The 12198-nt window shown below is 36.3% G+C and overlaps 1 protein-coding gene across 4 annotated transcripts in view; it reads right to left on the bottom strand.

Annotated features, from left to right (window-relative positions):
* Positions 1-12198, bottom strand: part of pax7b (paired box 7b) — a 45954-nt gene that overhangs the window by 25504 nt on the left and 8252 nt on the right. For all 4 annotated transcript variants that reach the window (XM_053482914.1, XM_053482916.1, XM_053482915.1 and 1 more), the window contains exon 5: positions 2366-2565. In XM_053482914.1, the coding sequence (XP_053338889.1) occupies positions 2366-2565 (200 nt within the window). The remainder of the gene's footprint in view (positions 1-2365; positions 2566-12198) is intronic.

Raw genomic sequence — 12198 nt, 5'->3', positions numbered from 1 at the left:
TTAAAAAAATGGTGAAAAAAGTGAACAATATCTGTTCGAGATGAGTGGGATAATGGTTCATTTCAAAGAGTTAACGGGTATGGATGTTGACAGAAAAGCCATTTCAAGTAAATGTAAAAGAGTCATTTCATATCTAATCTAACATGAAAAGAAAAGCCAAATTGAGGGCATTTTATCAGGCATGGAAATTGCTAAAGCAAAGGATCTAGATGCTGATCTTCCTGGATGTGTTGCTACTTCCGAAATGCTTCAATAAAGTACAGGCCAAGATGATCCTGTTGGTTGATGAGAGAAGTCTTCCATGTGAAGTTGATCATCTACCCAGCACACCTTGCATTGTTGTCTGTGGTATAATTTTTATTTTCTCTCATTTAACCACAAGGCATTTTAATTTATCAAATATATCACTTCTGGGGCTTGCTGGGGATTCTAGTAAACCCTTAGATATACTAAGCTAAAGAGTTTATTCTTTATTTTTATTTTTATTAGACCCTGATGGTAGTACTAGTAATTTAGTTCTACTCTACATTTTAGAAAAGTTAAATTAGAGGGTGGTCAAGCAGTTATGTCAATCCAAACATGTATGACTTTTGTTCATTTTTACAGCACAAATTTGTTTAAAGATGACAAATTTTTTATGTTGATACTTTTACTGTAGCTGAATGGTAACCAATAAGTTGATTCTCTATAACCAGTGTAATTCGTGTTATTCATTTATTCAGGGCTTCTGAACAATTTTATATTGGAGTTGTATAAAGTAGTTATTAATGGGTATAGTATCAAATCATAACTAATTAGTGTCCATACAATTATTGAGCAGTGGATCCTGAATATTATTTACATTTTTCAGGTAAATAATGTTTTGTTTAGTTTAGTTTAGTTGGTAATGTAGGGTTTGTGATGCAGGAATAAAAAAAGATTTAAAAAGCCGTAATTAATACAGTAAAAACTAATGGTTACAAATTAGTTGTTGTTTAACACTGATGCTAAGATGTTAATTGTGTCATGTTATTTGCAAATAATAAACAATAAAACCCAAACAAAAATTAAGGTTTCGTATTTTTATTATCCTAAATCTTTTTGCAGTTTAACCTACATATGCCAATAATAAGAATAATAAAATATATAATCTATATATAAAAATTTTTGCACTTAGTTTTGCAGTTATTTTCTTATAAAACAACAGTAATTAACTGTTCTTAAGCGTTTTTAAATCATTCTTTAAAGATAATTATTCTATTTTAACAGTATTATTATTATAATATTTTTATTGTTTTCTGACAGGTATTATATGTTAAAAGTAAAACATTTCATAAAATTATATGAGATTCAATGTAGAATTACAGTAATTATTCATAATTGTGAAATAAGAAATTACTGTATTTTAACCGTTTTTTTTTTGCTTTTTTTTTCCTGACAGTTTTTTTTCTATTTTTAACAGACATTTTCTGGCTCACCTGCTGCGTTTTTTTTACAAGTTTTTTTTTTTTTTACAGTGTAAGTTGCTATAATTTTCCTTTTTTTTCTTTACAATCTCTTGATTGATAAATGTTACTGGTGTAGAAGGACTTCCCAAGAGAGCAAGAGGGATCCATTCTGATATGCAGCAAATTTTATAAGGAGCAGCGGTGGGCTTGAAAGTGGTGGGAAGAAACAATCTCAGCCAAGAGCTGGAGTGAGAAATCCATCAGGAATGCACTCCTTCTTGTTTCATCCCCCTCCCATCATCCACCACAGCTGTTGCTATAACTCTACTGTAGTTTCCCTCTTCACTGTTTCAGTTATTTATGTGAGGAGGGGTTTCAGCACAGATGAGATTTAAGAGAGATCTGTTTAGTGACTGTAAATGGTTCACTTGCATCATTAATGTTTTGTGGTAGCCACACAAAGCTCTTTCATCAAACAGTGAAATGCTGTATTTGGAGTTTCGTTCTACTAAAAAATGACTTTTCTTCTCTTTAGTTTCAAGGTAACTGCTGTTTTACTACCATTCATAAATGAGTGTAGTAACGGATAAAATACCTAGACGATTTTCTGTATGAGACAAGACTAAAAGTCATCGAATTTACTCCTACTATTTGTATTACCTAAGACAAATTTCTATTTCACTATAGTAAGTATTGTACCAATATCACATCTGTACAGAATCACACTATGCTCTCATTGTGAAAGCCATCTACACTATGTTCCCCACAGACTGTTAATAATATAAATTTTAATAATTATCTGATAATCCGGTCCTGCTTACTTTCCTCAGTATTGCTTGTGAGTTAATGTCAGTGGCATGTCATTACACAATGCTCTTACAATGTGAGATTCCCACTGCAAGAATTAGAAACCAGTGGTGGAAAAAGAAGTATTATACCTGTACTCGAGCTTCTGTGAGTTTAGTCCTTTGAGCCAGTTCCTCTCGGGTGTATATGTCGGGGTAGTGCGTCCTTTCGAAGGCCTTCTCCAGCTCCTCCAGCTGTTCAGCAGTGAACGTGGTTCTACTGCGTCGCTGCTTTCTTTTCAGCGGCAGGTCTGGCTCTGAGTCCACATCTGAGCCATCATCTACACGACTCCCTGTTGATGCCATAAAAAAGAAGAGAAACTGAGACAGACACAAAATTTAAATGATAAATACTCACAAGTCATTTACTCATAAATAACTTTAGGTTAGACTTTATTTCATAGGAAAGGCAGAGAATGAGTGTCCAGGAAAAAATTAAATTATAACATGAGTTTCAAGCAAAGATGATGTCAATGTTTGCTTATGTATAGGAAAAAAGCAAAGGCAATTGTGTAGGAGGACAAATCTTAGCTGGCCCTGCGGCCATGATAGAGTGCTGAGGGAGTTAATCTTAGCAGACCACCTTAGCGAGCCACTTTTGTGCTGCCCTAAATTCAAATTTTTAAATTCAAATTTTGTCACATACTGTACACAGTTATACACAGTACAATATGCAGTGAAATACTTCATAATATTTTCATAATAAAATAGTAATTCATTACTTTATACTAAAAACAAAGCACCATAATATTTTATTATGGTGTGTCTTTAAAGCAGATGTAGAGTATATCCTCACTGCTTTTAAACCGCAGCCGTCTGATTACCGTAGACACTACACTTATCCACTATGTCAATCCCAGATAACGACAGTGTTGCTGCTTACTGCCTCAGTCGGGGAATGTTTTCAAAATTGTGAGAGAATGTGATTCAAAATATTGCAGGAAAAAATATGTGTAGGTAATAAATAATGTAGGGCACGCATTAGACTGAATGACTTTATCATACTAGGTAGATAAAACAATGAGCATGTGTGTTTAATCATTGTGAATTGCACCGTATGTTTCGCTTTATTAATGTAATGTATGTACATGTCAATTATTTGTCTAAAATTAAATAAAACCATATCAACATCGTTTTTTGCTGGCGATGCTGGTGTTTTATCTTTTAGAAATTCTCATCAGCTCCACCAATAGTCCCCCCAAATGCAGATAAAAGATAAACCTACTTTTGCTTTATTCTTCAAGTCACATCAAGAGCTTCACCATTCCACATTAATGGAATGATAAAGATAGGCTCTAAAAGCTTTTCTGCCGTGAGTTTTTTTCCTTATTTATTTCCAGTTTGGGCAGCAATGGGCTGATCCTCTAAAAAATCCCCCTGGCAGCATCAGGGGCCCAGTGCTGCAGATGTAGGCCTTAATCCAGGCCATGACTTCCCCACAAATTTAAGCCATTCCACATTAGGAACGGCTGAACCCTGGCTCCTCATTGGCCAGTGCTGCCAGGGGCTTCCCAGCCAGCTTCCTCTAAGAAGGGGGTTGATATGGAGGAGATATAACAGCTTTATAGCAAGTGAACCTGCTACTCCTCTGGTCTTCAATACTCAGCCCTAAGCCTAGATCTCATCACTCACACTCTTACATTTTCCTGATTGACACCTCCATTTTAATGACAGTTATTACTTGTATCACTCTTTGTGGTGGTATTTGGTATGGGAATGCCCTGCAGGAGGAAGGTTCGGGCAGAGAGCTAGATTAGGGTTTATCGGAGCTTCAGGCAATATAATTGGGAGAATGATGGAGTTTAATTAATCCGGGACATGAACTGATAGCCCTGACCCTCATCTGACCTCTACTAGTCAGTGTTTGTGTCCTGGATGGAATGACATATAATTCTAAAGCGGCACGATAAAAATTCAAATGAGAACAGCGATAACCGGCTAAGGCTGTTTATAGCAAGCTTTTTGAAATGTATACTATATCCAGCCCATGTAGCCTGTCAGTATGAAATGGCCTGGCTGTTCTAGATGAACATGCTATATAGGAATTCATGAGGTCTGTCAGCACTAATGATGACAGCAGCTCATGTTCACTCATGCACATGTGCTGCCAGAGGGGACAGCAAGGAGCAGTGAAGGTAAATACAAATATCACAGTAAAAAAACACATACATATCTTTTGAAGGATAAGCATGTTATAACTACTAGTTATCAAGGAGTCTGACACAGTAGGCCAAATATATCCCTTAAATAATGTGCTATGACCTTTCAGTATCCCTGTTTGATATGGCCAACTTCTTCTATTTTAAGTTAAAAGTGTATAAATGCATGACTTTTACAATTGCTACTACCAGAGAATGTGTTCGACAAAAGTCAAGGGATTCCTATCGCTCTATTTAAAAAAATTAATATATAAATATGTACAGTGGAGTTCAAACTTTTGAATCCACTCTGAAAATCTGGGATTTTTTTTACCTGAAATAAAATGTTCAACATCCCGAACAAATGGTATTTAACTTTTTGAATTTAGACAGATGTGTGTACAGATGTGTGTACAGATGTGTGTTATCTCCTGTAACAAAAGATGCCAAAGATTAGAATGATCCCATCCATTGAAGTGTGTTTAGAAGATGTGCCGATGAATAGATCCAACACGGATCGTCAGGTTTTACACAAACATGCACCTTCTCTGCCCACTCAAATGCACACAGATATTAAATTTATGCAAAGAGTTTATTTACATATTTATTCATGTAACTATGTCCAAGATTCTATCGTTTAATCAAATAGCTGCTGCTTATATGTATAATTTGTAATGGAAAAAATGTGATTCTCAATTAAAAAAGAATGCAAAGTGGAAAATGTTCACTTATAATCTTAGACTTTTAATTTAGTTTTATATCCACAGCTAATGGTAATCATACTGATGCAGTCCAAATACCTAATTTTTTCATAGATTAGATTATGGAATGCATAGGTGCTGTGTTTGTTTTTTATTTTAAAAAATGAATGGGGGAAAAAACTAAGTCTAAATAAAAGTGCATTAAAAAAAAAGACTAAATGGAAGCAATCCCTTCAAAGTGACTTCAACTTCAGGCCAGCACTACAGTTTAATTAAACATGGAATTACAGGATTACATAGAGACTCTCGTTACAGGCCACTTGAGGAGTCTTCTGGTGGCTGTCTTTTTGTCTCCAAGAGCTCACGCTGCACAGTTCTCAACGGATTACATGTGGCCGTAGGACATGAGGCCGCATTAATTAAATCAATTCCTCTGCCTTTTCTCTTTACAACGATCCCTTTTCCCCCCGAGTGCCACCTTCTCTAAAAAGCTGGGGTAAAAATATACTCATATAAAAACAGCGCTATACATGTACCTACTGTAATATCACATTGTTGATTTCAGCAAGATTGTGACAAAGCAGTTTACAGTGCAAAACAGTGCAAACCAGTGCAAAGATCCATAGAGCACCTTCCAAAGGAACCTTTCAAAATCTTGAGGTGGCTGGAGCTTTCATTTTAGAGACAGCATGGAATTTATTTATGTTTTCCTACATGCTGGTGGTTTTCAAATAGGAAGGGAAAAAAATCCACTAACATTCAGACTTTGCATCACCAACTCACATAGTTAATGAGAAGTTTCAGCTCGAGTCAGTGAACACTCCTTTTAATGCTTTAGATTGGTATTCTCAAAAAATTGCCCACCTATTCAAATATCATTCAGTTTTTTTTCTCTCCGCCAGCTGCTGAATAAATAAAATCAGAAGAAATAAATCTAAGCAATGATTTTCAAGAGGCCAGAAGCTAGAGGGAGAGGTGTATGCATGACTGATGAGTATGCATCCTGCCACATCTCATTCTGCCCTGGTCACAACAATTACAACGTCATTTAGCTGCCACATCACAGCAATAAGCAACTGGGTCTGCACCACATGGTAGAAAGAGAATAAGTTTGACAGCGTGCGCCTGGAGAAGGTCAGCGTCTATCTCTCTCACTTCTCTCTCTTTTTCCTTCCCTTACTATAAGGGAGACAGGATTATGGTAATGAAACAGATGCTGGCGCAGATACAAAGCCCGAACCTGAACCTCATCTTTGTCTCAGAAAAGAGATCCCGCAATTGGCATGCTAGGTCTCTTCACACAAATGGGCCCATGGCAAGTTCGCATATATGAAGAATGTGCTACAGCATAAATGCAATAGACTAAAACACATGCTTCCATAGAAGCTCGGCTTTGCTATATGGTAGATTGGACAAGATATATCTGTTTTAAAATTCCATCTGGAGTACTTCTCAAGCTATTCATCTGTCTCTTTGATAATAAAGACGGTCTTGGTTATAATAAATTGACATGTAATTCTATTTGAAAGTTCAAGGGATGCTGATAAAATGTTCTTGTTTATCATGAAATGAAAGCTTAATTGAGAATTATTGAGAAGGCACGAATTCTTAAAGATCCTCCAGGGTTTATTATTTTGTCAGATGCTTAATGTTGGTGTGAACCTGGTTGGAAGTATAACAAGTGATTAAGAAAATAATTAAAAATGTTATTTTTACTTTCTTATCAATTGGAACAAAAAAAAAAACCTTCAAATTAAACTCCCAAAGCACAAAACATCTTGTTGCATTGAAATCAATTGACTACTGAATCGTTCAGGTTAATGGCTCACTATTGGACTGACACAGCTTGTATATTTTTACGGTTCTATTAATCACATAACCAGTAAAAACTTTAAATATTGATTTATAAAAAAACAAAAAATTAAAAGTACAGCAATCCTTCCAAATACTTTTCGCTACATAATGTGTTATTGAGCATCATAGACCCTAGGCTGTAGAGCCTTTTAGAAATGCCCGAGTGCAGGAAGGTGATTAACTGCTATGGGTGAAGTGTGACTGAGGCCAAAAAAGAGTCATGACCACCCAACACAAGCTCCTCTCTTCTATCTTTCCCATCAACCTCCAGCACCAGTGAAGCAGCAGATGGGATATTCATCATCACAGCCACACTTCCCTCTTCTCAGCCCTCTTTTCATTCTCGATCTCCCTCAGCCACTCCTGCCGGCAACTAAAAGGGCCTGAGGAAATGTGGCACTCCACAGCTGCACATTCTTGAAAGGGCACTGCACTTCGTACGGTGGCAAACATTTACACATTTGTCTTCATCAGGTCTGGCAGTCTAAACAACATTATAGCTTGTGTCACACATTAGCCAGGGCACATTATTGCTCTCCTCATTTCCAACAAGCGACGATTAGCAAATTAGGGCAATACATTCGGGCTCTGTTAGGCATGGAAAGTAATGAGCCATGGCATGGAGCCTTTTTTAATATACTCTATGCACTCTATGCACTTCTGAAAAAACATATATAATCCAAAGTGTTTCTTCAGAAGACCACCCTTGTTTGAAAAGTGCTAACTCTAGTGGAACAATTTGTACACAAGTTTTTTCCATTATTTGCAAATTCACAGCAGAGGAGAATCCATTCAAATAAGCCTCTGCCCTGTCTCACAATAAATGTAGACCAGCACGAAACACTTTTTTTATAAAGAACTACACCAAAACTGCCAAAAAACATGTTCTCATCAACCACTGTAATCCAACTCCAACCTCTCTCCAGTTTCTCTCTTGTTTTCACAGTTGTTCCAGTGTCCTCTTTATAGGTCAGTCAGAGAGCCAAGAAGAGGGAAGAAATACTGTACAAACAGACTATTATAATCTCCTATCTCTGATGTGCATCTGCTACAGAACAGTCCATGTGGCTTGAGGGCTGGATTTAAGCCGACCTGTCGATTTCAAACTGAAATGCAGCAGCACAAGGAGATAGACGTACAGACTGACTGGGGTATTAAAAAATACACACACAACAGAAAAACACAAAATAAGATATTAGAGTCTGTCTGAAACCAATTTGGTAAGTTATGCAAAAATGAGGTTTGCTGTACATTATAAATGCAAATCAATTTATGTAAATGGTGATGCATACTGGAAAAGGGCATACAGTATACAGTGAGTTATTGTTTGGAAACAGAGTGTGTTTCATTTAATATTTCTTTTGATTTCCCTAAATGCCCAAACTAATGTTTTTTGCTTCGTTTTAAAACTTCCACAGTATAGCAAACCTTTTAAGACAAGCTGTTAAAATGCGATACCAGTGTTTTTCGAGGTGACACTCCTTCTACCCAATGTCCATTCCTTTCATTCAATGGGATAAAAGCACATCTTCAAAAAAATAAAATAAAAGAAGAAGTAGATGCATAAGAAAAATAAAAAAAAAAGGGAATAAAAGGTGGGAAGGCTCTATAATCTCCAGCTCCCACAACAAACAATTAGCTCTCTTTTCTTTCTGGAGCTGGGCACAAAAAAGTTTGGAGGTAAAAAGGGAAAATGTGAAGGAGAGGTGATGGGTGATGCTCTTTTATAGGTCTTGTCATGTGCTTGAAGGCTCAGTGGTCTTTTGTCCATTGCCTGTGTGTGTGAGCGTGCTCACCTTAAACAACAGAGAGCCTCGGGGGCCTCCCTGGCCTTTCAGGCCCAATAGAGGCAGCACCTTAGGGGACCATTTAAGTCTGAAAAGAGGGCTGAAAACCCTGCACAGCTCTGTGGGGCATCAATAAATGCTGACATATTGACTTTCTGTGCCCAAGCGCCACTGGAAAGTGCTGCCTGCATATTAATCCATTAAGGGGTTGGGGAGAGGGCCGGCACCATGGGGAGGGGGGTGGCCAAGGATGGCTTGTGTCTCTTAGGTTTTGAATGTCCTGGAATGTGGTAGCTGCATGTTTGGTCTACAGAAAGGTTAGGAAATTAGTCGTAATCTAGAAAACTTTGAGAAAAGTCATCTGTGTCTGGCTTGAGTTGTAGTGGCACATGAGATGGATTTTTGCTTTGGTTGCATAGCCTCTTGACATTTCATCACCACATTTTAAGTGAACATAAAAATGTCTGAGCGACTTGTCCAGTCCCTGCTCTGAAATTTAAATCTTTATGCTAAGAATCTAATTTCTTAATATTGCTTCAGGCCTTATGAGGTGATGGTAGAATTTCCTTTTGCTTGCTACATGAAAAGTGGACTCCATTTGCTGGGAAATGCTGAGGCAGTCGATAGAAAACAGAGGGGAAGTTGTAATTCGGTTTCTACCTGCCAGCATTGTTCAGACTGCAGGTGAAAAGCAGGTGTCCATTTACACCAGCCTCATTCGCTCTTTTTTAATACAGAATTCATTTCCTGGGATATGGATCTTGGTAATTGAGGTCAAAAGCAATCAAAATGGTGCAGCTTAATCAAATTTTTAAAAGGAAGAAGAGATTCAGAAGGTAATCAGACCTTTAAACTTGCACGCCTTAATTGAATTCCACTTTAATACATTCCTAAGAAAAGAGCTTACTTGCAAAGGTACTTGTAAAATGTTTTCAAAATTTCAGAACAGTACCACAAAAAAAGCCCTTCTGTGTATAGATATTATAAAGATATTATTATATAAGTTAAAAACTGTCCCACATTAGATAAGAAAATCATTTTTCAGTGCTGCTACATTTAAAAAAAAAAAAAAAAAAAAAAACCAAAGCATTTTACGCTATAATAATGGAAATTTCCAGAAAGCTTTCTTAACCTGAAGCTTTTTGGCAAATCACTAAAATTTTAAACTGATAATAACTATTAAAAAACATTTGTTGTGAAAGCATTATGTCTTAGAAAGTCTTTTTCTGCATATTTCTATAACCCTGGCATTTGTAAGTCTCTCCTAGAGATAAACAAAAGTGCTGACTGTCAGCTCTACCAGTGATTTAGCTTTGAGATTTAAAAGAAATCTTAATATATGCAGGCACCAAGTGGACAGTCTAAACCTTAAATCAAAAACTTTTTGAAATTAAATATGTTTTTTCTAAAGCAGATTGAAAAACATGATCATATTTCCCTTTTTTAAATAATACCATTGAGTCTAAGGGCCCAAATGAACCTCTTTAGAGATTATACTCTGCTTTAAAGAGCTTTATAATATGGCCTGATACAAATGAATAAAGGTTTCTGTTAACAGCCTCTCAGAAATCTAGATATCAGCATTTAAATATGAAGTCAATAATATTTTTATTCAGTTTTATTAACAAAACTATTATCTAAGAGCTGCTTTATACAGTACAAATCATCTGTGAAATCAAATTTAGTCTTTCTTAATCAAACAATGAACAACAAAATAAAATACAACCCTGACTGCTTTAATAGTAAGGGTATATCAGAGCAGTTATTTTAAAAGGGTAATACAAATGAGGGAGAAAATCAGTGTAAAAATAGCCTGAGCCCATTTTGAGGCTGCATGGGGAGATGGGAGCAAGCCTTTATAACACACACTGCCCAATGCTTTCACATTTTAAGATGGTGGAAAAAATCTGAGCACATTTCTGATTTGTAACACTCTAGGAACATGTTTATTGTCTTTGTGTGAGTGCACAACTTATAAATAAGGCTAATGAAGAATCTTGGGGTGAAGCCGCTAAAGAGCATAAAATGGGAAATTTTATGGCTTTAAGTAGCGTGGACTGATGCTGAATTTTAAGCTATTGGGCTATGTTGTTAGCCGCTAATCATAGAACTGATGCAGGACAAATGCCTCTCCACTTAATTAGAGCAAGACATTACATGGGCCATGCTTCCACTGTCATCTCAAGTTGGCTGAAATTTTTGCCATTGTAAACTTGGAAGCATACACATAGTTGGAGAAAATTGGAGACCCTTTTTTAGAGAGCAGGTCTGATAATCTTCTGTCATAGGTCATCTTTTCTAAAATGATGAAACAATTTTTTAGATAGATTAATTTGGCTTTGTTCTATTTAAACAAACATTACTTTTTGCCTAATTAATAACCAACAGATTTAAGAAAATTAATAACTGTATACAGATGCTTATAAATACAAACACATAAATGGATATTCCTTTTTTCACTAAAGAAGAACAAAAATAATCTTTGATAATTTTTTATTAATCAAAACTTTTTTATTGTTTTTTTATTGTGTAAAAATGTGAAAAGTTTATATGTAAAATATTATACATATTCCCACCACTAACATTTAAATAACTTTATTTTTGTTTATTAAAAAACATTTTGCTTGAATATAATCTGAAGGCTAAGTATCTGCAATAATATACACATGTACAAATGTAAAATTAAAATTTATTTTTGGACATTAATACTTTTTAGAGTTAGTAAAGATCTCTTCATCTTAAATTATAACATCTAATCGTTTCACCAGAGAAACAGATTTGACAAGCAGAATGCAAACATTTTGAAACCTTTAAACCTTTCTGCAGAAGTCATAGAAATGCAAATCCTATAACTTGCATTAAGACAACATCCAATGCTAAAAAAAGCCAATTCCAAGTCACTCACTTGGAAAACAGTCTGTTTTGGAGTCGTAAAAAAAAGGGTTGACCCTTTTCTTTTTGCACTTGAGATTACCATACTTCTCCCAGGCCTGTGACACCTGCTGCCCACTGTGGGCGTGCAGAACACAGACTTTTACTTCAAGCAGTCTAAAGCATGAGGCTCGGCGTATTGACCAAGGGCAAGAGTGCCCAGCTTGGAGCCCTCCTACCGCAGATGTACATTAATGCAGGAAATATACTGATCCCTGCAGCCGAAAGAAAAGGCTCTCCTTTTAACATGCTGTTGTCTGACTTGATCATGTCAGTTTGATAGGGCCCATTCAAAGTTATTCATGCACCCGCCTTTGAGGAACAATGGCAGCCAGTTTATAAACTGTCTCCCTGCTTGCCTAAAGGCTTTAGGGCCTTTTGTTTCGCTTCTCTTAATAAACTTTTGGAGGAGTTCATCAACCTGCCTGAATGGTCAATGTGGAAAAGCCAAACGACAGCAAACAAGAGAGTTTCCTCTTTTCTCTCTCTCTCTCTCTCTCTCTCTCTCTCTCACT

Source organism: Clarias gariepinus, chromosome 22 (assembly GCF_024256425.1).
Source record: "Clarias gariepinus isolate MV-2021 ecotype Netherlands chromosome 22, CGAR_prim_01v2, whole genome shotgun sequence".
NCBI classification, from domain to species: Eukaryota; Metazoa; Chordata; class Actinopteri; order Siluriformes; family Clariidae; genus Clarias; species Clarias gariepinus.
This window is presented reverse-complemented; position numbering and strand designations above follow the sequence as displayed.